This window comes from Zalophus californianus, chromosome 1 (genome assembly GCF_009762305.2).
Source record: "Zalophus californianus isolate mZalCal1 chromosome 1, mZalCal1.pri.v2, whole genome shotgun sequence".
In the NCBI taxonomy this organism is placed as follows: domain Eukaryota; kingdom Metazoa; phylum Chordata; class Mammalia; order Carnivora; family Otariidae; genus Zalophus; species Zalophus californianus.
Genome location: NC_045595.1, coordinates 167087800 through 167113035, shown reverse-complemented (window position 1 = coordinate 167113035; position 25236 = coordinate 167087800). Strand labels below are relative to the sequence as shown.

The window sequence follows — 25236 nt, the reverse complement described above, 5'->3', positions numbered from 1 at the left end:
TTATTTGTATATAGAGTACATGGGCTACAACTGATTTTGTAAGTACCTGAAAAACATAGCTCTCCTACAACTCAGCTCTGCAGTAAGAAGCCCGTTGGGGTGCATCTACGAGATATCCACATGACAGCAGAAAATGAAAAGTAAAGTAAATTGGGGAGAATCTATGATACCAAAACTATTTTCTGGCTACTGGATTAATTGGTTATATCAAAGTAAAAATTGACATATATATATTTTAGAATCTTCTGATCCGTAGTCAGACGCGTTATCCATTGCACCACTGGCCCACACCTGACATATATATATTTTATAAGTTCCTTTATATCATTGAGTTTAGGTCCATTTTAAAACAAACAGGAATTCAGGGCACCTGGGTGGCTCAGTCAGTTAAGCATCTGCCTTCGCCTTGGGCTTAGGTCATGATCCCAGGGTCCTGGGATCGAGCCCCATGTGGGGCTCTCTGCTTAGCGGGGAGCCCGCTTCTCTCTCTCCCTGTGCCTGCCGCTCCCCCTGCTTGTGTGCTCTCTTTTTCTCTCTCTCTTTTCTCTCTCTGTCAAATAAATAAATAATAAAAAAAAAGGAATTCTGAAATTGAGGCTAAACATTCACATGGTACAAACTTGATCAAGCATAGAGGCTAAGAGGTACAAAGTTCTGATATTTATTTGACAATATAGTTGTTTAGTGTGAAGCTAAAACTTTAATAGAAAACTATGGTAAGAGTGGTCTTCTTTACCTTTTCCTTTAATTTTGAAAGAAACATATTTCCCCACTTACAAGTTATAAGAAAGAGTTATAGACATTTTCTGTAATCCTGTACTGCTTTCTTTATTCATTCATTTATTCAAAATATATCATTGAATGCCACCGACATACTAGGCATTCTCCTGGGTGCTAAGTAAGCATTAGGGAACAGGAGAACCCACAGGAAAGATTGCATTCAGGTAGGTGTCTGGAGGGAGAAGACCTAGAAATAAGTGAATTATGTAGTACGCTAGAAAGTGGTAAATGCTTTACAACTGGATGAGATTGAATCATCCGGGAAGCAAATGTACATATTGAGGTGAAGAGGGCAAAGACTGAGCCCTGGAGGCAGTTCCATCCCTGAGAGAAAGCTTTGTGAGAAGACAGTGGAAATTAACCTTTGTCCCTTACCCCTTACACAGACTGCTGGTGAATGTCAATTTCACCTTTCTGGGTTTGACTGTAATGACAAAAAGACAAAGTCTCGCCTTTATGTTTCATAGTGGAAAGATATTTATACTGAATTATAGAAAGGATGTAACTCTCCTGTAAGCAAGATCTTAATGTACTGACTTATTACCACTATGTTTTATTATAGCTCCATGCAACAAGGAGGGCTTTTTACTTTCATTTTCTAGCTGGAGCCCTTCAGTCACTGAGAGTTTAGTTATATGATTTTTAAAGGAAGTCGAGAGTGAGCCATGTAGTTTGAGGAAATGGTTACTGGCCAGTGTGTCTTTGAGGTCTAAATTTGGCCTTCTTTAAGAACTAAAGGGCATTCATTGGTTGCTTTTCCCCTTTCCTCTGATTATGAAACATTAAGTAAACCCTTTTTTTGGACAGGATAACTGCTCAGATTTCCACTTCTGGTGCTATCAAATACTGATGAATATTTTATATAGCTAAAATTATGCCCTGATACAAGCATATGCTGCAGGTACAACTAATCAAGCATTCAGCCTGTTGGATAGCTTGTAAGACAAGAAATCCCCTAATAAGGGGCTCAGAGTTTTCAGAAAACTGATAAAATTTTCTCTTAGAAGTTAGTGGAATGTATGACATTACTGTTCACTATATTTTAATGGCAAAATAATAACAAATAATGTCAGTTACTTTAACTCAACTATTTTATCTTTTCCTTGCTGAAAGCCTCTAATGGAATTACTGTCTTTTTAGCTAACCAACTTATAGAGAATGTGGGGAGTGGTTTCAATATTTACGAAATGTTCATTTTTTTCTCATAGGATAGAGGCTACTGATTTTTTTTCTATAAATGACAGAATTTATTAATTGATGATTGAACTTGTTGCATTTTCATTTTAACTTTCAAAATGGTAAAGAACATGGCAGACATGTATTCAAAGTAAAACCTGAAACATCACTTGAAAACATCTAGCTCAAATCTTCATTATAGAATAAAACCGCCTCTGGAGAATGAAGAAAAGCTGCAGTTCCTGTCAACATAATTAGGAAACCTAAAAGAGATTTCCTGGAATCATTTTTATGTTTTTAATAAGAGTTCTTAACCAAAAAAAATATGAGGAAATTTATATTAATGGTATTCAAAAAATTGGTAGATTCATGTATCTCATATTTACTCATGAGTAGAATGGTGTTTTAAGTTTATGGAGCTGACACTTTTCTGAAAAACATGAACCTGGATTTCTTTGGTCTAGAAAGCACCAACACTCTCTCAGCACTAAACAAGACATAGAAGGCAATGTGAATAGCCTCCAGCTATTATTTTTTAGTAGTTACATTAGCTTTAAGTTCACTTACCATTTGGGGAGAAAATTTGGTTCAGGGAATGGACTTAGAAATCTTAAACGGCTGAACTCTTAGATTTTAATCTCAGTTCACAGTAGCCATAGGCAACTTGCCTCTGTGCAGAATCAATTGAGAACGTAAATGTTGTTAAAGTATCTTGAGCCAATTGAATAAAATAAAATCTTATAAAGATATATGCCAGGGTATTACTGATAAAGCAATATGCTTTTTCAGGACAGCCATTATTATTAAACAGCTGGTGGATTAATATAAATCTACACAACGGGCTCCAATCTGCCACATGGTCATCCCTAAGCATAGTAGTGCATAAAGTAAAGCTTTACTTTGGTCAAAATATCCTAAAAAGTTTTCCATGGCACCTGAATCCCAGCTTCCCACTTTCCTTCCCAATGAGAAATCATAACGGTTACTGGGGTGAAAGGCTTAGATGACATCCAGCTGGGTCCAAAGCCTCCAAAGGCTGGTGCGACATGTTGTTTGGAGACCCCTAAACAAAAGCAGAGATTATGAAGCAGGTTCAGTGTCTAACTCCTTTACAATTGGGTCCTGTTGGGTTTTTTGCATTGACAGCCTCTTAGTCATTATGATCCCAATCCAACCATTTTTCATGATGATATTCCATATCCCATTTTCATCGCTACATGAAATGTAGTATTGAAAGGGCCAGACATCTTTCACAAAGCATAACAGGACATTGATAACTGTGAAGATTGACCCCCAATCCAATCTCAGGCCTTGTTTCTTACTTTATGTTCTTTTTTTTCTGGACCAGCAGGCTTTCCCTCATCAGGCTGATGATGGCTCACTTCACACATACCACTCAAGACTTCTGTGCAGTATAAAATAGAAGATCAAAAGCAGGTAGGAGAAAAAGAATAAGGGAATGAAAAGAAAACTGAAAGAGATGTAGTTGGAAGGAAACAAAGGTCTATAAAAGATGAGCTCAAGTTTCATGTTGGTGATGATTAGTCTTGCAAAACCTTCTGAGACTGTGGAAGCATTTGCTTGTCGAAAATCCAGGGTTTTTTTCTCCCTTTCTCTTTTTTAAAAGGCTTTTCATAATGAGCAACTCTTCTCGCATTTGAAGGGTTGAATCTTTTCTGAAAAAGTTTGGTAAGGCCAGGCGTTTGAACACTCAATCACATGCAGCAGAACCAGGCACATGGAGGACAGCTGACTCCACAGAACCAGGGACTTGGGTAAGTGCCCAGCACCAAAGCCACCTAATGTGACTGCAAATGCTATGTTTTTAGTAAGCATGGAAAACTCGTTTTAATTTAGTACTTTCTTTTAATGTCATAAGGCAATCTCCAGTAAAATTCTTCTGGTGGTATGGTTCCAGTGATGGGTAAGGGTTGGGCTGGGGAGTATCTTAGTATCACAAAAGGAAATGAAAAACATCTTCCCATATTTGAGTGCAGAAAAGTATAAAGGAAATTTTATTATGTGAACTGCAGTCTCATCCCAAACATTTGGGTTGGATTTGGAGAAAGGACTTACTCCTTTGGCAGCTTCTTCAATTTTGAAGTTAGAGCCTGAGGTCAAAAATTGTACATGCTTTTTGCAACACCATTGTATTTGAGCCTGGAGTTCCATCCACAGTGCACTCCCAGTGGGCTACAGCCCACAGCTCTCCCATTAATGAGATATCTCAACAGGATTCCATCTCTTCAGAAAATATGCTTGAATATGAGTGGCATCATCTCTAATTACAAAGATGATATGAAAATTGAAAATAATTATGGTTTGATTTTCTTTTAAATGAAAATAATTTTAATAATGAGTCTAGTATCATTAGAATTGACATGGAATCTCCTGTAACCTGGGAGGAAACATGGTGATTCCCATTTCTTGGGTGACCTCTAACTCTCCTTCCATTCCAAGATTGCTTTTGGTAAAACCAGTTGTTTTTGGTGTTAAGGAGAAAACTCACTTCTTAGGTTCATGTATTTGAAATAATAATCCTTTTGCTTCTCAGGAATATGACATTATTTGTTTTGCTACAGTGGACTGGCTTCTTACAATTCATTTTAGGGGCCGAAGAAACTGTCAGTTTAAATAACTTTGGTAGCAACCGCAAAGGGGTTAAATTTAGTTAAAAACCTAATATTTCTTTTAATATATAATAGAATATTTCTTTATTATTTCATTTTTTAGTTACTAGCTTTATCTGATAAGACACATATCGGAGCTATTATTTGAACATTGTTCCTAGTTATACATTTTTTAATGTACCTAAGTGATTTTTTATTTTTCTTTATAGACTATTATAATACTTGGTTAAATATAAAAATCTATAAATATGCTGTTTGTACTTTCATTTTAGAGGTTTTCAGCAATGTTCTCAAGATAATATAATAATTGTTATTGTTAATAGCCACATAACAGGATCATGCTAGATATTGCAACAAATTCCACATTCCCTTCAAGACATTTAAAGCTTTTTCCCCTTTTTAAGAAGGCCTATGATAATGATCCAGAGGATAAACAAACAAAAAAAAAATCAGAATTTTCTGCTAGGAAATCTTATTTCAAAGGTAACTTTTGAACCATAAGCAGATGCTCAGACTATAATCTATTTAGTTATGACATCAAACAGTGAATTACTGAAGATTTATGTTTTTGTAGCTTTTTCAAGCTTGGATAACATTAAGATCATTAGTAGAGGATGATAATCTTTTGTATCATTTAAATACCTATTAGGAATGTTTGCTTGCAAGGAATTCAATTTTTTGGTTAATTTACCAAATTTGTGCTTTTTTTTCCTTCTGTATTTAAGCTGCAATGTAAACTGGGTCAAGACTATAAATTAAGCTTGATCTGGTTTGCTGTGTCTTGTCTTCATTACAAAATGGTATAACTAGAAACCAGGCATACAACTTTACCAAGACATGATAAAATAAACATCAGTCTGAGTTTCATAGATTCAGAGTCATTGCTGATTGTTACTAGGTATCTAAGTTGATTTTGAGTGGGGAATTATAGGAATTCCAAACTCTCAAGATTTCAACGATGTGATGAAGATCACCTCAAAAGAGTAAATGATTGATTTGACCAGTTCAATAATACTTTTCCAAATATTGGATGAACATCATGGTACGTATTTTATTACTAATGACCAGTGTTTCAGATGGGCTGAAAGAAATCTCCTAAGAGTACATTGTGTCCTGCCCCCAGATTTATGTATTATTTTATGTAGAGTCATATACTAATTGTTTAAAGTGGAGTTGGCCAACTTTCCTGTAAAGGTGCATTAAGTAAATATTTTTAGTCTTTGTCATGATTACTTAAAGCTGTCATTGTAGCTCAAAAGCAGCCATAGAAATATGTACACAAATGAGTGTAGCTGTGTTCCAATAATATTTCATTTATAGACACTGAAATATGAATTTCATATAATTTTCCCTTTTCATGAAATTTTTTTTTTTTTTTTTACTGTTTTCAACCATTAAAAATTGTGAAAACTGGGTGCCTGGGTGGCTCAGTTGGTTAGGCGACTGCCTTCGGCTCAGGTCATGATCCTGAAGTCCCAGGATCGAGTCCCGCATCGGGCTCCCTGCTCAGCGGGGAGTCTGCTTCTCCCTCTGACCTTCCTCCCTCTCATGCTCTCTCTCTACCATTCTCTCTCTCTCTCAATAAATAAAAATCTTTAAAAAAAATTTGAAAACTGCCTTTGCTCATGGGGAATACAAAAGCAGGTGATGGGTAGGATTAAGCCTGCAGCCCAGAGTTCACTGACTCCTAGTTTAAAGTATTAGTTTTCTAGAATTCATAATAAGATATACTAGTACAAGAAAAAATATAAAAAAACAAAATTACATGTCTGGATTTTTATTGATTTTTAAAACATAACAAGAACATTTGGAAAATATTATAGTGCCAAACTGTGAAGAAAAATATAAAGTTGCTAAGCCTTAAGAACAGCAAATTTAAAGTTAGATTAATCTGACAGTTTTGTTATTTCTATTGCTATATATGCAAAAGATCCAGATGATAAAAATAAAAGGTATTTTTTAGTTTGCTAAAAGGTAGTTGAGGTTAAATGAAAATGTCAGTGGCTTTGTTTAAAAAGTTCAGGTTCTCTGTAAAATGGAGTTAACTTGAAATTTTCACTAAGACTATAGTCATTTACTATGAAACTGCATCATTAGGAAGAGTAAGAACAAATGAAGACCACTTAGTGTCCTATGTTAGAATTTAAAGTATATTTGCTCAAATATGCTTAAATAACCAGAGCTCATATAACTATACTGTCTCTCAGTTGAACACACCATCATTAAACCACTGAACATAAACCTTCTGTAAATTACATGAATTGTACTTTCAAATTAAACCATTTTTAAGATGAGATATAATTTGAAATTGGAAAGAACTTATGGCTAACTTTCTATTTCAGTTGTAATTTATCATAATTTGGATATAAGAAGTTAAAATAATTGAATATTAAAAAGTACTAATCTTTTAAGATTTAAAAATCATTACCATAGAATATATACATTTTAAAAACTTATGTGTATTTGTGTATAATGTGCATTTGTGCTCATATATTTGAATTCTGGCGCAGCAATTCTATTTAGAAACTTATTTTGAATAAGTATTTAAAATTAAAGTAATATACCTCTGGTTTCTAAAAATTCCTTGTTTTGTCATTTCTATCATAGAAATGTGTGCCATCAATATTAATGGAATGAGAAGGAGACTTAGCAAGGGATTGTATTAAGTTTGATGCTTTTTAGTTTATAAAAGTTGAAAAAATTATTTACAAGGCATAAAAAGTGCTACCTGCACATTTTTCTAAGAAGTGAAGCAATTAGGGTGCCTGGGTGGCTCAGTTGGTTAAGCGACTGCCTTCGGCTCAGGTCATGATCCCGGAGTCCCGGGATCGAGTCCCACATCGGGCTCCCTGCTCGGCAGGGAGTTTGCTCCTCCCTCTGACCCTCTTCCCTCTCGTGCTCTCTATCTCTCATTCTCTCTCTCTCAAATAAATAAATAAAATCTTTAAAAAAAAAAAAAAAAAAAAAAAAAAAGAAGTGAAGCAATTACTAAAAGCTATTTAGAGAACATAAAAAGTATGAACATTTTTTAAAAACCTGAATCAATTAACTAATTCAAGCAATTTTTAATGCAAGAGTTTTATATACATAGAGATGTAATCTTAGACCTCAATCTCATTTTCTTTTGTATTAAAATCATATAAAAATCAACATAAATTACTTCTAGTGATGGGTGGGTTGATTTAAGGATTTTAATTTAATTAATGTTTTGTTGAAATTGAAAAATTAAATTTCATTAGTGCTAGAATCTTTAAAAAGTAAAGCATTATCCTGATCAGGACTAGAAGTTAATATACTTGATTTTCTATATTTTGGTAGTATGGCATTCTCCCTTTTATAACAAGATAATAATTAATTTAACACACATTTCATAGGAATCTGTAGTGAATCTGGCACTTTGCTAGATCCTAAATACAAAGCTGAACATAATACTCTTGCTTTTATGAAGCTTACAGATTTATTAGGGGAAAACAAAGATGTACATATAAGTCAACTGGGGTGATTTTGAACCCCCCTCCCACCAGACATGTGGCAGAGTTTGGAGATATTTTTGGGTGTCATGACTTGAGTGGGAGTCCTCCTGGCATTTGGTGAAGCCAAGGATACTGTTGCATCTGCTACAATAGTGTTACAACATCCTGTAACACTTATCTAGTTTAAAATGTCAATAGTGCTGACCTGATAAAACCTGATCTTGGGTGCCTGGGTGGCTCAGTTGGTTAAGCGACTGCCTTCGGCTCAGGTCATGATCCTGGAGTTCCGGGATCGAGTCCCACATCGGGCTCCCTGCTGAGCAGGGAGTCTGCTTCTCCCTCTGACCCTCCCCCCTCTCATGCTCTCTCTATCTCATTCTCTCTCTTAAATAAATAAAATATTTAAAAAAACAAACAAACAAACAAAAACTGTATCTCAATGTAACACATTTTTAGAACGGCTATTGTAGAATGGTGCAATTCTGGTGGAAATAGAATAGGAAGTGGTCAATTCTACAAGCAGGAAGTGTTGTTTTGATAAAGGAATATCTGAAAGAAGAGCTATGTGTGAGCTGACTCTTGAAGGGCTGAATGGAGAGATGTTCCTGATAAGAGGGGGTGGAGTTGGGAAGAGGAACTTTCCAGACAGGCAGCAAAATGAGCAAAGGAATGAATGTGTGAAATAACTTCTCATCTTTGGGAATATAAGGGTAGAGTGGGTAGAATGGGCATGGGAGTAGAGAGATTTGAGGTTGGGCAGGTAAGCTGGAATCTTACCTCAGGAAATTTTTCTTTCTTTTGTTTTGTTCGGCTACATCATAGAATTGAATTTTCTTCTGAATGGTGTTGAAGATGATGAAGGGTTTCAACCAAGGACATGACATGATCAGGCGGTCTGTTTGTAGGATTCATCAGGCATGGTGTCAAATGTCATGGTTATTTAAGGAAACACAAAATCCTGCATCATTTGATCAGAGAAAAGCCACAGGAAGGAAAAGCCTCCCATGGGAAAAAAAAAAGGATCCCTACTTTTTTCTGTAAATGTTTTGCTTCTGATTCTATACCTTTTACTTTATTGGTCAGAACTGTATCAAAGCAATAAAAACTCAACCTTACTTTAATTTCTGTAGTTTCATAAATGTATTATGTTTCTGATTGGCTGACTCTCACTGGCCTAAGCTGCCATGTTGTGGCATTGGGTAGCATCGTCCTTTCTTAGAGGTTCTGTTTTCAGATTTCTGTTATGGAACCATGATGAATTTCAAAAAATCTGCTTGCCAATAAAAAAAAGACAACTAGAAAGGAAATCTCAGTTATAGCAAAACCTTGTTCTTTTATTTCAATTGTTCTCAACCCTGGATGACCACTGAGGGGAGAGGGATACTTGGGTGGCTCAGTCAGTTAAGCATCTGACTCTTGGTTTTAGCTCAGGTCGTGATCTTAAGAGTCCTGGGATAGAGTAGCACATTGTATTCTTTGTTGTGCTCTGTGTCAGGCTCCACACTCAGCGGGGAGTCTGCTTGAGGATTCTCTCCCTCTCTTTCTGCCCCTCCCCCTATTCGTGCTCACTCTCTCACTCTCTCCTTCTCTCTCTCTCAAATTAGTAAATGAATATTTTAAAAAAAAGAATCACTGAGGGGAGAGATTTGGGTATCTGCATTTCTTAAAACTCCTTAGGTTAACTCAGGGAACTCTGCTTTGAATACAAAATATAAACCTCACATTTTTATTTGGGTTTTCAATGATTTCTTTTCAGTTTTTCTCCAGTAAATGTATCTTCTTATTTCTATTAAAGATTAAAATGAATTTTAATTTCTTTGAGCATATACCAACTTTTAAAAGGTGGCTTTCTGACAATGTTACAGAGCAAGGGGAAACTAGTTTATGATTTCTGACATAAAACTCACAGGTTGGATGAGTCTCACTATCTAGAGTTAACTAGAAATTCGAACATGGAGTTTCAAACAGTGATATTTATAGTTTCCAACAGTCTTATTTTATGCTGCCTAGCTCTCTGATTGGTTGGTTAATGTGGCTAATAAGCATGGTGCAGTGAAAGAAAGCAAGGCTGGGAGTATGATCTTCCTATAACCCATTCTCTGTTCTTTAGCAATAGATCATATACCTCATCCTAGAGAGCTGCCTTAAAATTGTGGGTTTTCTTGCTAAAGGGCTACCGGAGATTGTATTGTGTTCCTGTAATTGTACCGACAGAACTCATCTCTGCAAAAAGTAACTAAAAATGCCAGTCCTAATCCTTTGTTAACTCAACAAAATAGTTATTCATTACCTGAGCAAAGAAGATGACATTTTTTTCCCATCTGTCAGGAAACATAAAGGAAAAGAAGATGCAGTTTTCATTCCCTATGGATTATTTATAACATCACACCAGTGAGCAAAGGAAAAAACACTCTCATCACAAATTCTCTTCTCTCCAGCTTCTTGGATATTTTCTTTTGCATTCCTTTTCTCTGGCATTAAAGCATTCCCTTTGTGGAAAAATGTTCTCTTAATTTCCTTTCTAATTTTCTCCTTCAATTCACAAACTTCCTTAAGTAAATATCTATTGTCTCTACTTCCTTAATATATACTTAAAACAAACATCCTCCTAAGATATAAACAAATAAATGATCAATCACAATCTATAACCCTACTTTGAGTCCTTACTTACAGCATGGGGAATACAGTTTTTCTCAGCATTGTTCTGTGGGTAGCTCATCCTGGGAATGCTCTTTCCCTTCTGCTTGCTTCTTCTGTGAGGCCAATCAAAACATGTTTGTGGGTAGGGACATTCAGCCAATGGGCACCGTGGTGCTACCTTGTTCTAAACCAGTGGGTTTCAAACTTTCCAGTATGACTCACAGTCAGATATTTTGCATTGTAATCTAATATATACTCACCCAAACACAATACATAATACATATATATTTTACAAAAATATGTCATTTTACTCTATTCCATCCTACACTATCCCATCCTATTCCATTTCATGAAAAATGCTATTCTTGACCCACTAAACTAACATCTTAGCACGATATTTATTTTAAAAGATTCTTCTAATCTAAATCCATGATTTTCAACAGGGTCTGTGGGTGTGGCATCCTCCAAAGAGTATCGGTCAAACTCTCAGGAAGTGTACAAATAGTTGGAAAGCAAAGCTGTTTTTTTGTTGTTCAGTGAAGAGGATTATTTTATTTAGATTTTCAAAAATCACAAAAAGATTATTTTATGCATTTCAAAGACTTAATTGCTATTCTTCTTCTCATTTATATTTTATCTTTTTTTTTTAAGTCATCCAATGAATGGACTGAACTAAACACTCATTGAAATTCCTTTGGCAATTAATTATGTATTGCTGGGTGACATCTTTTGTGTCAGCCTTTGGGTCAGAGACATTTTTGCCATGATGACCCTCAGTTTTCAAACTGGTCTTGATGGAATGTTTACCACAATAGTGTGAAATAAACTCTCCTGTAGAAGTGAGATCTCTATGTCTTAAGGATTTATGTTTAATTTTGCCAAAGGCCCCAATTTACTAGTTATGATACAGCACTATCTGTAATCTCACCCACAATAATATGTCCTTCTGCTTACCTCCTTCTTTCTGTTCACCTGCTTCCCTCTTGCTTATTGACTAAGATCCACAGTAAGGACCTTACATACTGTGGCCTGTAGTCGTCTCTACAACTCGCCTGGTGCTTCAGATCCCAGAGACCATTTTGGTTTATGAGACAGAAGCTGAAATGCTGTAACTAGAGTTATATCATTTATTCCTAGCACTGGCTATTGAAAGGGCTATGATTTTGTTAGAATTATGCTCATCTCATCAAAGACACAAAAGCTCATAATCTCTTTTCTTAAGAAGTGGTAAATATCCCCCCCTTCAAAAATCTTCATTATCCAATGTCTTGACATCATTGACTTTGATCCTATAAGTGAGTTAGGCTTATTTCTGCTTCTTTCCTGTAATGCTACTAGAAAAAGGATGAAATATTTTTCAAATGTTCTTTAACCTACTTATAATTAGTTAGTCACTTAGATTGTGCAGGTCCTTGTTTTATAGATAGTAAGAGAGTTCAAGAGAGGCAAAGTGGGTTACCTAAGTTACCACAGTTAGAATAAGTTAGCTGTAGGTCACTTGATTTTGAGTTTATTTTATAATAGATGTAAAATATACAAGAGATCAGAATAAGAGTGTAAAATTTAATGTTTTCCCATAGTTCTTATACACGCATACACTTTTTTATGATAAGTCATTTTAAAACAGAAATGCAGCTGCTACTTGGAAATCAGGATTAATGCTTAATTCTTTCCTTTTAGTAACTGATTTTCAGAGTAAGGATTTAATAAAATGATCATCTCCAGTGATCTCTGGTCTTTTTAATTCATAAAATAGAAGCAATTAAAATGGAGCTAACTGAAATGTTTACATATGAGGATGTAAATTTTAGATTCTCTCTGATTTCAACATTGATTCTTAACTAAAGCTTTTGTGTATACATACTACTTAATCTGATTGTCTAAAACTTTTGTGGATCTGACTTTATCATGGCCAAAAGTATTGTATTTTGTGTACGCAATTTTGTTGTTATCAAATAGCTAACTTAGAGATATTAGAAATTATTACTTCAGGAGCTGCTTTTAGTTATATTCTTTTCTATTATCTATAACAAGCATGCATTACCTGGGAAAACCATTTAGCCACTTGGCATCAATTCCCACATCTAAAAAACAAAGGCGTCAGTGTACTCCTCAGAGTGATGTCATGAAGGTTAATATTACATTCCCCCAAACAGCTCAACAAATAATAAAAAAAATATGAACATTAATGAGAACAGGGCTAAAAATGTATTTGAGGCAGAACAAAGTGCTATTATAAATTACCAGCAGCCTATTTTATTTTGTGATTATTGCTTCCTGAAAGCCTTGAGACCTTTGAGAAACAAAAATGTAGATACAAGGAGAAATAAATAAAAGTATAAAACCAATAGCAGCTTATTTATTTTTTAATATAATTTTAATTCACCAGAAGAAGAACAGAGCTGTCTAAAAGTGTAAGGGTTAATACTTTCCCTTAATACAATTGAAATTAATCTGTGAGGCCCCTGCTGGTTTTTATTTCTTATAAAATGACAAGAGATAGACATGAGGGTGTTCTGGATGCAACATTTGACACCTCCTCCGTTGTTGTGGAGAGGGCAGGAAGGCAATAGATCTCTAACACCTCCTGATATTGTAAGCCTAAATTCTGATAAGGGAGGTGATTTTAGAAAGAAGGCTGTGAGGAATTTATTACAATTTTCTCCTCCAGTTCTTAAAATATCATGGTTTCATTGGCTCTTGATAGCTGGAAGTCATCTTAGTCATCTTCTAGTCCAACACTTCACTGCCCACATGAGGTAATTTCCCCAACACCCACCCAGACAATTAGTGATGGAATGAGAACTAGAGACATTATTATATTTAATCAGAAGTATGCTAGTGTATGCTACATAAGTGTTGCATAATATGAATTGATAGGCAACGTGGAAACAAAAATATCTCAGTGAATCTCTAGAAGGAGGTTGTGGGTAGTCCTAGCCTATAATTTATGATGGTAAAACAGTTTTTTTCCTAAGAAATCTTTCATTATCCCAAGGTCATAAAGATATTCTTCTAAATCAACTCCTAGAAGTTTCAACGTTGTTGTTGTAATTACTCTGAAGCTAAAGTGTTTCCCCTCTGATTAAAAACTTTTTGAGGACAGAAACATATATTCAGAAATGTGTATACTCTGCACTTAGTGAAGTCACATCAAACTGGAATTTATCATCAACAAATTCCACTATATAATCTTGGGGAAGAAAAGAGAAAGAAATGCAATTAATTTAAATAGTATTTTCAATCTTCCTGTTATTCCAGTCAATGAATTGATTTGTGACTCTGTGTAAATGTGAGATAGGTACATCAAACTGGTACCCTTCAGTTGATCTTAGTTCCCCTGTAATTGTCTGAGTGTGAGCATCTCAATATGTGGTATATGAAATTAGTGTTTCAAGATGTGAATTCTATGTCTAACATGGCTTCTGAAGCAAAACAACCACTTATTCTGTATTTAGTGTGAGCTTTTTTTTTTTTTCTGGTGCTCTATATTGAATAATTGAAAAATATATTCTGAGGTGTTTAAAGTTTAACATTCAATTAGAGTTACAAATGACCAAACCTACCTATTCCTAAAGATTTTAAGTTCAAATTATGGCTTTTTACCTGTAAGTTCTAGTAGACTTTATCATTTTTAACAAGCCTTTGAGTAATATTTGATTTTATATGCAAAAGCAGTTAATTGACATACTGAAAAGGAAATAAGATATATTAATTTTTTATCGGAGGAAGTTTAGTATATTTTAGGAGTTAAATTATATGCTATAAAAAATCTTAAGTATTCAATTAATGCTCAAAGATAAAAAATAGATTTTTAAATGTGTTCAATTTTATGTTTTCTTAAATGTCTCAATATATATATAATCTTGGAAGCATGTCAATTTTACATAAAAAGTCTAAATTATTTTTTCTTTTTCTTTTTTTTTTTTTTAGCAGCAATGTCTGCAATAGCCAAACTGTGGGAAAGTCTAAATTATTTACTCAGTTATACATCTTAAATCAGAATAAAAGAACTAACCTTAAATAGGTCACACATTAATTACGAAGAATATCAGCATGCATCAGTTCTTTTAACACAAAGAAATGATTCTCTAATTTTTTGTTATCTTAAATACTTCTATGCCTACATATTCCTGGATTTAAGAGATACTAACCCACTTAGAAAGCAATTATCTTCTAAGCTAACAGCAGTTGCTTATTAGGTTTTGACTGGGAGGATGGATGTATTCTTATTTGTAACCATCATGTAACATAGCCTTATTTATTTTCTATACAAGGACTTGATAAATTAGAGAAGAGATTGGTTTCATTGTTGTTATGGCCCACATAACTCACCCAGCCCATATAACCCACATTTCTAACATTCTCTAGGTTCATGTTACCCATTACCCAAATTTTGTCTCTGCAACTCCAATGATACAGTTTTAATATTTGATTATCTTTTGCCTTTATTGACTCTTTAAGATATTTGAATGAATTTGTCCAGCTTTAGATGTTTCTGATTTTTACAGAATCTTGTATTTTCTCACATTATTTTGGTCTGGTAGGACAATGGAATTCTTATGGATATAAAATGATATCAGAACAGTGGAGTTTCTGTATTCCAAGAGTCTAAAGGAATATAAAAACCCAAATATAATACATAAGCCTTTGTATTTAGTTATATTATCTCTTTGATCTCTTTTTTTGGAACATGGATTGGGGAAAGAACAGTTGTAAAATATATTTTCAGTGAATTGGGGAAATCTAAATATGGAATTGATATTAGATGCTATTATGAATTAATTGTAATTTTATTGAGTTTAGTAATGGTATTGTGGTTATGTAAAAAAGGTCCTTTTTTTTTTCCTCAAGAAATGTGTGAAATATTAAGAACCAAACTGTCTAAAACTTAATACCAAATGATGCAACAATCACCATCACCACAACAATAGATGGATGGACTGATAAAGAAAACAAAACCAAAAATGTGAGAAAAATAATATCTATTAAGTAATATATATTATTTTACACTGACTCTCTCCCTTTCTAGTCCATAAACTCTGAGAGTAAGGACCATGTTTGTTTTGCTCATCACTGGATCCCCAGTGCTCTGAGTCTGAAACCTAAAAATTGATCAATAAAAATTTGTGGAATGAATAAATAAAATAAATGAATTAAGTAACAGAGGAATTTCAAATAGTGGAGGTACTAATAAAGGTGCTCTTTCTTGGGCAAGAGTTGACCAGGGTATGAAGTTAGCTTTCTATTATCATTATTGGTACCCATGCAAATACTTTTGATTTTTGGAAGCATGTTGATATTCAGCCAGAATATGTCAGCATGGTGTCTCTTTTGATTGACTGGTTCTTGTGTTGTGCCTTTTCATAAATATTTTGTATATTATCTCTATTAAGAAAGAAATATTTTCATTTGGAAATAATACTAATTGCCATTTAGTTAATTACAAGGAAATGGGTATTTAAAATAAATAGATAAATTATCATTTTAGTATTAATTTGTTATCATTGTACTTCATGAAAAGTGAGAGGAAGTTAATATACTAACATATCTTCAAAGCTGCTTCAGTAGAATAAAATGTACACATATCTTGAAAGTGAAACTGGTGAACTATTTAAAAAAGGCTTTTATAGTGACCTAGTTCAATCTGTCAGTACCCCCAAAACTAAGGTGTTATAATAAATGTTTACGCTAAACACTGTAGATCACTTAAATTCTATAGATTACTCAAGTAAACCCTCAACAGAAAGACAAATGAGAGAAGTGGGCAAAGGTAACTAAATGAACACTCTGTGTCAGAGAAAATTGGAGTGGGTTTTTCTCTTAGGAACAGCCTTGAGCATTCATATTTTCTCATGGTATACATCAACATCTTTAATCATAAAATTTCTGAGTATCTTCTTGATAGCTAAACATATTTCCTTCTTTGTTTGAGGCATTATTCTGCAAGTACACGGTACATTTTATTCTTTGTTTAGCAAGACAAGGACGCTCTATGTTAAAGAATGTATATGTATGTAATAATGGATATTTCTGATGAAAGTTTTATTTTTTCACTTTCCTTTTAATATATATGTTTCCTTTAATGTCCAAGTGGAACATGGAAATAAAGAGTACAGGGTTTCAGTCTAGACATCCCATCAGAAAATATGTTTTTTCATTAAACGGTCGTGGTTTCCAGCACTTTAAAACTGATGATTGTGGAGGGTGAACTAAAAACTCCTTTTTCTAGAGGCAGAACTGTGTAACACTTTGAGACTTCACTGAGCAGGACAGTTGCCTACCTGTACAAATTCAGTGCCTTTTTGCCCCAGCTCTTCCCTGGGTCGTGGTTGCTTCAAAGGGCTTAATTCCTTTAACTTAAGCTTTGATCTCTGCTAAAATACACATATTTCTTCTCCTCCCCTTTCCTGGGAACTCTTTAAACTATTTCCAGTCATTTAAAGTATAATGAACTGTTTCTGATCTTTTCTGAGGGTCAGGCTTGGGTGGGTGATACAGAAGCACCAGGAATGAGGTTATGCCCCCTATTGAAGCCAACAAGCCTGTGCAGAGCAGGTGGCTGATAAATTTGGAGGAGGGCTGACAATGAGAGAATTAGGGCAATCACTGATGCCAAAGGCCCATTTCGTATTTTTAAAATCTGTGTGATAAAACGATCAGCTTTAGTTTAGTGAAAAAAATGCATCTTAGCGTGATGATTAAACATGTGACAAGATGATGTTTGAATTTCTCATTTTTCTTCCCAACTAGAACAGTATCATATAGATGGTCTATATGAAGGGAATAAAATTAAGGAAGTACAAAATGGCTGAGCCCATTGGTTTCTGTAAAACTTCTTGAGAGTAGATGAAAGCACTTTGAACATGTTCACTTTTTCTCAGGTCACAGGGGTGCTATTTAATAAATTACTTTTCTCAGGCATGAAGGGCCAACTTTATTCATTTGAAAAGGTTAATGCAGTTGTTCAAAATGTCCAAGTTTTTCCCAGAGAATAATTTATGCACTGAAAGTCTGTTTTATTTGGGAAATGCCTACATTATGTAAAAAAAAACCCAAAAAACTGAAGTACAAATTAAAAAGAGGTAGATCTGGCAGTTCATAACTAAAGTAGTTTTTTCATTTATATGTCTTATTTGTATATCCCTAAGCACCCCATTTAAAATTTTAATACTCCCATCCTTCCACCCCAGAACTTCCTATCATTCTTTTTGCTCTATTTTTCTCCATAGTGCTTATCACAAATATACTCTGTATTTTACTTATGGATTTTGTTTTCTTCCGACTTCCCTTACTAGAATGTAAGTTCTAGGCAGACAAAAAATTTTCAGCAGCCCCCCTCCCTGGATAGTACCAGGCATATGTAAACATTCAACAATATTTAATAAATGAATGCAGGAATAAATCTATCTTGATCAAATTTACTAAGTGATTGCCATTTTTCCTTTTGAGTAGTGTAGGATTGTTTTCTAGAAGGAAATGCCATGTGATAGTTGAGGGTGGTTTCTGGAGTCATTGCGCATCAAATCTTGATTTTAATACTGGTTGTCCGTTTAACCTTGGGCAAGTTCCTTAACATTTCTGTGCCTTAGTTTATTATCCCCAGAATAAGACAAATAAATTACCTATCTAATGGTTAGATAACATGTATAAAGTGCTTAAAAAAACACTGTGGTACACAATCAGTCCTTAAAACTCACTAGTATTATCATTAAGCCAATCTGTGAAAAGAATAATATCCTTTATGGCACTCATTGCCTAAGTGAAATAGTCATGACAATTATGTAGATATTAAAAATATTTTACCTTAATCATCAGAATTGTTTAGTTCAAAGCATATGTTAAGCATACATTATTACTATAATTTACTTTCTGAAAATTATCAGAACATTAATTTTATTTATTTGACAAACTCCAGTTAAATCAAAGAGTAGTGTAATAATTCCAAAGGTCAAGCTTGGTTTTGAATTCTACTCCGTCATTTACTAGATCTGTGACCCTGAGCAAGTCAATGAAAAACTTTAGGCTTCAGTTTCCACATCTGTAACATGAGCAAAAAATAGATCTATGTTAGTAGTTGAATATTAAATACAGCACAGTGCTTGGCACATAGCAGATCTCAGTAAGAGGAAGGTCAAAAAAAGACAATTGAATACGCAAAATTAGGGAACAGTATTTATGACAGAACCGTAGCAATTTACATAAAGTTGAGTGAGAGTTGAAAATTAAATTACATTTTTCTGACTCATGTTCAATCTTAAGCAAATAAATCAGAATTTATATTTTGGAAGAAGTTACCATTTTAAAAAAGAAAATTTAATATGAGAAACATGGACATATTTGACAGCAAATCGTTTGGCCCAAGATTTCCTTTGTATTGCCATGTATAAAATACAGAACCTTTTAGTACCAGTTTAAGAAATGTGTCTCTTTTTAAAATTAACACTTCTAAATTCCTTAAAATTCAGTGTCGTACATCTAAGTCTCCTCTCCCTCCTTTATCCCCATCAATTTAAATTTATGAAGATACTAAGCTAAGAAACACATGCAAAAACCCTGTGCACACTTATCTCCAAGATCTTTGTTATATAAGAACTTGTTATTAATATTTTGGATTATTGGCTGTGTTAGGCAGTCCTGCACACCACTGTTAGCACCGAAGTTGGGGCATTGGTTGCTGCACTTAGTTATGGTAGAGAAGATGGGAAATGCCTTTGCTCAAGCAGAGTTTGCTGGAGCCACGATGGGAGAGCAAGCACCACATGTCACACCAGAGTGGACGATGGAAATCAGCTTCTACTTTGTGATGTGAAGCTCAACTAAGCTTTTTTTAGCCAGGCCAGGACTGGAGTACACTCGAGTCTAGAATTATAGCTGCCTAGAGCTAGGGAGCCTGAGCAAACAGGACTTTATACATGAGTGAATGTAAAGAGTCTCAAAATAGTCCCAAATCCCAGGAAATCCCATTTCAGAAAAGGACTTTAGGAGCTGTGGCAAGATAGCATTTCTAAGCTTGCCTCTGTGAGTTGATGTTCAGGGTCTCTGTGTGCAGGGGACATCATGAGATGGGATTGAGGGTGGGAATTTTACATGTTAATAGTTCATCATTTTGTTTTAACTTGCAGATAGACTATAAAGAGCCTCCCAAAGTCTTGACATGTCGTAGGAATCAAAATGTGGATACCTGCACAAGAGATGTGGATGTCCTTTGAAAATCTCCTGTTTAATGTATCTTAATATTAACACACAGATCAGTACAAATGCCATTATAAATATAATAATGTCATCCAACTACTCAGAGCTATTACTCGCCCATGGGACACCTTTGTGTCGAGCAATCTAGCTCCAGAGCATGTAGCTTCGCCAAAGAAGCACAGGCCCTGTCACTATTCCTTTTTATTGGAGGTACTTGTGAAAATTTCACTTGCAAATCAATATGTGGTGACACTGAAACTGATATTTCAGTGCCTTCTGTATGTCCACACTATGCTATATTCTTTTTTCCCCTTTTTTTAATTTTAATTTTTTTATTATATTCAAATAGCCAGCATATAGTAGATCATTAGTTCTTGATGTAGGATTCAATGATTCATTGGTTGTGTATAAACCCAGTGCTCATCACCACACATGTCCTCCTTAATACCCATCACCTGGTTACCCCATCCCCCCAACTCCCTTCCTCCAGCAACCCTCAGTTTGGTTCCCAGAGTCCAGAGTCTCTCATGGTTTGTCTCCCTCTCTGATTTCTTCCCATTCAGTTTTCCCTCCCTTCCCTGTGGTCCTCCGTGCTGTTCCTCATGTTCCACATACGAGTGAAACCAGATGATAATTGACTTTCTCTGCTTGACTTATTTCACTTAGCATAATCCCCTCTGGTTCCATCCATGTTGATGTAAAAGTTGGGTATTCATCCTTTCTGACGGCTGAGTAATAGTCCATTGTATATATGAACCACATCTTCTTTATCCATTCATCCGTTGAAGGGCATCTCAGCTCCTTCCACAGTTTGGCTATTGTGGAGATTGCTGCTATGAGCATTGGGGTGTGGGTGCTATGTTCTTTATGCACTTATAGTTTCTAGTCTTGCGATCATCATCCTGATTTTCAAATGTCAAATCTAGAGAATGACTGGCAGAGGGTTGAATCCATATCTGGTGATATAAAAATCAATGTATATTCTGTTGAAACAAACTTCCTTCTACCTCTATCTTCTTTTCATCAAAAATATTTATGAAGGGTTTTAATCTTCACAACAGTACTGTGAGTCCTATTCAAAATGTAAGGGAGAGAGGCATGCCACTTTTGGACAACCTCAAATCTGATCTAAAGTTGTAAAGCTAAGACTTTGCCACCACTATTCGTAGGCTGTTTTAAATAGCATGAGTTTCTCTTCCATTTTTGGTAAACATAGATGTGTCCAGTTTAGTCTATAGGAATAATTCTCACAGTTTTCACAATTAGGGCCTTTTCTTCATTTAAAAAAATAATTTTCTCCCTCATAATGCCCATATTATAAAATACATCTTCTAAGCAGATTGCATTCACTACATAAGAATTTCTTTATCCATTTCAGATGAAAAGATCTGTTAAAAATCAATTAATTCATAGGGTGCCTGGGTGGCTCAGTTGATTAAGGGTTGGAGTCTTGATTTTGGTTCACGTCATGATCTCAGGGTCGTGAGATCAAGCCCTGTGTTGGGCTCCGTGCTGGGCATGAAGCCTGCTTAAGAGTCTCTCCCTCTCTCTCTCTGACCCTCCCTCTGCTCGTACTCTTTCTCCCTCAAAAAAAAATCTATTAATTCATAAATTTAAAGAAAAATAACTGATGATAGATAGTGACCAAAATAATGCTCAATTTATTTAATAACAGATGATATTTAGGTAGTGTGTGCAGCAATCACTGCTAGAAAGACCTGGAGTTGAAATCTGGTTTCTCCACATGTTTCCATGCCACTTAAACTTCCTGAGACTTATTTGTCTCCCTCTGTACATGGAGTAATAACTGCAATTTCATCCAATTATTATAAGGAATATGAATGAGAGACAATAGGCAAATGATCTGGCTCACAGTGCCTTCTTCGTGCATAGTGTCCACTTGGTAAGTGTTATTTTTCTCCTATGAAAGAATATAAAAGCTAGAAAATGTTTCAGAATAAAAATCACTCATCAGTGAAAATTCCTGACTCTGTGAATCCCGAGAAGTGGAAAACATTTCTAGATTTCTAGATTAGAAGACAACAGTGTGAGTCTAGAGTTTCCAGTGCCTTGTGGGAATCAGTGGGAGCCATCATGAGAAAGGCATGGCAGGGTGTATACTAAGTTTGTGTGGGATGTGATGTACTTCTCGAAGCAAGCTGCTCTCTTTCCTACCAGTATTCCAAAAACTCCAATAGAGCAAGGCTTTCTTGTCTATTTGAAGTGCCTTGAGGAACTACAGGACGATGCTGTTGATATGGCCAAGAAAGCCCAGGGTCTGGATCAGCTATTTGTGTGAACTTTCAGTTTACCAAATGTCCTAGGGAATCAGAAGTAATGAAACATGTAGGTGTTCTCCCAAATGTCATGAGGTTGGTGCCTGAATAGCATGTTATAACGCTAAAGGAAGGAAGCTCCTGTTGAATTAATATTTTTTCAGTCTATTTTTGAGAGTAAACTTATGCCTTCCTTTCCCACATCCTTATGAAAGTGACTTTGTTCACCATAAACTTGTTATTCTAAAATGATCGTTCAAAAGCAAGATGTATTTCCTTCCTTTTGCTGAAGACTTGATTAATTATCTAAGGGCAGGTCTTTAAGGGCAGCTAAAATACCATCCCCCAAACCCCAAGCTTTTAAAATGCACTAAATTATTTGAGTAAACCATTTACAATTTTATTTTATTTTTGTTTTTTACACAGACCAAAACCACCAACCCAAAGGATTTTTTTTTTCAATGCACAAACTGCTCTGAGAATAAGTTGGGTGCTTTTGGAAGACGTTTTAGCTTTATCTGGCCAAAAAAAAAGGGCATCCAGGGGAAAAAAAAAATTAAACGCCACACTGACTGGTGTTTAATTATCAAAGCCAGTTTATATTTATTTGTTCAACATAAAATGATAATTTTAAAAAAATCACTTTCCATTACTTTGTCCTAAGAATTCAAGATGTTCATTTATCTGTATCATTAGTCCTATTTACCCACCAATGAAGAGTCATTGGTGGAATCATGATGTCAGTCCATACATAGTATTTTTCTATTCTTCCTTTTGCTTTATATCTGTGTTTCCTAAAAAAACAAATGACACACAAACCACTGATTTTGGGAAGTAGCACTAGTCTAGAATTCCTTTGTTGAGGGGAAAATTTTCCTGACATTATTTAGTTATTAATAGTATGGAGAATTCTTTGAGAATCAAGTATCGAGTGTTAAGTCCCTCTTAATTTACTTATATTGCTTTTTAAAGTGTAAAGTTGTCTCTACATTGGTCAGTTTGTCTAGCTATGCTGTTCTAATCTGTTAAATACATGGTTTGAGTTCTTCTTATTTATAATACATTTTCTTTTGCAAACTTTATGACTTATATACTAATTCTTCCACTACAAAAGTCTGGATTTGTCATCCTTAGCAAACTGATGCCAAAGAATGGAAGTAATTTTCAAATATTGTAACCAAAATTTTTGCCTCATTGCTGATAATTATTTCTCATAATCCTTAGACTTTAAATGAGCTTTGCCTGCATGGATACAGCCTGCCAGCTTATCCAACAGTGCGTTCAGATCAGCCTCAGTCTTTCCAGCAAGAAGGAGTGAAGGCTGGTGATGGACACATGATAAGAATTCTTTTCTAGGTTTTGCAATGGAACAAATATGGTTGCTGTTGCTTCTAACAATTGGAGTGCTTCTGGGGTCTGCTCAGTTTAATGGCTACAACTGTGATGCCAACCTCCACAGTAGATTTCCTGGTAAGTCTGAACCTAATCTTTTCTCTAATTGTATCTGCAAAGAGTGATTATGTTTGAATAGTAAGGCCCTTAAATATATATGGAAAATGGAGGGAGGGGATATCCATCTACATTAAGTGGATATTAACAAATGGCAAATGACAAAAGACATTTTTTTCTGGAGTTGTAATTTATATTCACATTAACATACAAAGTGTTCATCATAGTTAATATTATTATAATGGCTGCTCACAAATGTGAAAAATATTGGTTATTGGGCGAGAATTCGGAGAGGATAATTTCATCAAAACTTGCCTAATTGATGCCCTTTTTTTTTCCCTCATAAGTTAATTCAGACTTTCGAAACTGCCCCATGTGCTAATAGATTTAACGATTGTGAACTATTGTGCATTACTCAAAAATATTATTTCAATTGCATGTTGGTCATTACCAAAGTGCACAGCCCAGTTTGCCTGTACATGGCCCAGCAACCATCAATGTTGTGACTGATAGGAGATTTTGACCAGATTGATGGACAAGTCCTATATGTTCCTACAATCTGCACCGAGTGAGAAGTAATTCAATATTTCATTTAAGTATTCATCATTTTATATCAGCTAAAGTTATAGAATCACAGTTAAACATTCACAAAATAAAGATTAGACAGCCTGAAATCACTTTTCCAAGTTTGCCATGCAAATTGAATTACTTTCTGTCATGTTTTACATTTTTCACACCGACCAGTACTCCTGTGTTCGGAGCATGCCAGATCGACAACTTGCATAGAGTAATCACTAGGTAGTTATGTTGTTGATGTGGGATTTCTAATTCACCCAAAGAGAGGTAATCTGGATTTCTCCAGAATAAAGATCCAAGTGTGTAGGAATGCATTCAGGAGCCCAGACCTGGTACACAAGTGCTTGGCAGGTTAAGTATGACCTGGGGTCAGGATGGGAATGTCTAAAGATAAGTCTAGCAAGGTGTTCTAAGGCAGGGTTGTTAATGATTTTGAGTAGCACAAAGGAGGGCTTTTAAAAAATATTTTTTGTTATGGAAAATTCAAATATATACAAAAGTAGAGATGACTAAAACAAACATTTGTAGTGAACCAGCAGCTTCATCAATTATCAACACATGAATTTTTCTTCATCTGTCTCTTCTTACCACCCCCCTCTCTGGAACAATTTAAAGTAAATTCATTATTTATGCTTCAGAATGTGTATCTGATGGAAAAGAACTTAAAATCTTTATACTTCATGTATATGTCTAATAAATTTAACAATAATTACTTAATATATCATCTAATACTCAGCTAAGTTGCCTCTAAAACATCCACATGGTACATTTGTTGACATGTATCTTCAGTCTATTTTAATTTATAACAGTTTTCTGTCCCTTGCTTTTCTAAAATGTTAAGTAATGTGGTCATTTGTTTTGTGGAATTCTGCCTTTGGGTCTGGTTGATGCAGCTCTGATGTGCCATTTAACATGTTCCTCTTTTCCCGTACATCCTGTCAACTAATTAGAGCTAGAGGTTTGAGTAAATTCAGGTTTGGTTATTTTGCCAAGAAGACTTTGTGGGTTATTTGTGTGAAGTATTTTGTCTTTGTTTTGTAG

General features: G+C 34.9%; 1 protein-coding gene across 1 annotated transcript in view; it reads left to right on the top strand.

Moving 5' to 3' along the window:
* Positions 1-3608: 3608 nt before the first annotated feature.
* ZPLD1 (zona pellucida like domain containing 1) overlaps positions 3609-25236 on the top strand; it is a 63365-nt gene continuing 41737 nt past the window's right edge. The window contains exons 1-2 of the mRNA XM_027586167.1: positions 3609-3731; positions 23527-23640. Of these exons, the coding sequence (XP_027441968.1) occupies positions 23535-23640 (106 nt within the window). The 5' untranslated portion in view covers positions 3609-3731; positions 23527-23534. The remainder of the gene's footprint in view (positions 3732-23526; positions 23641-25236) is intronic.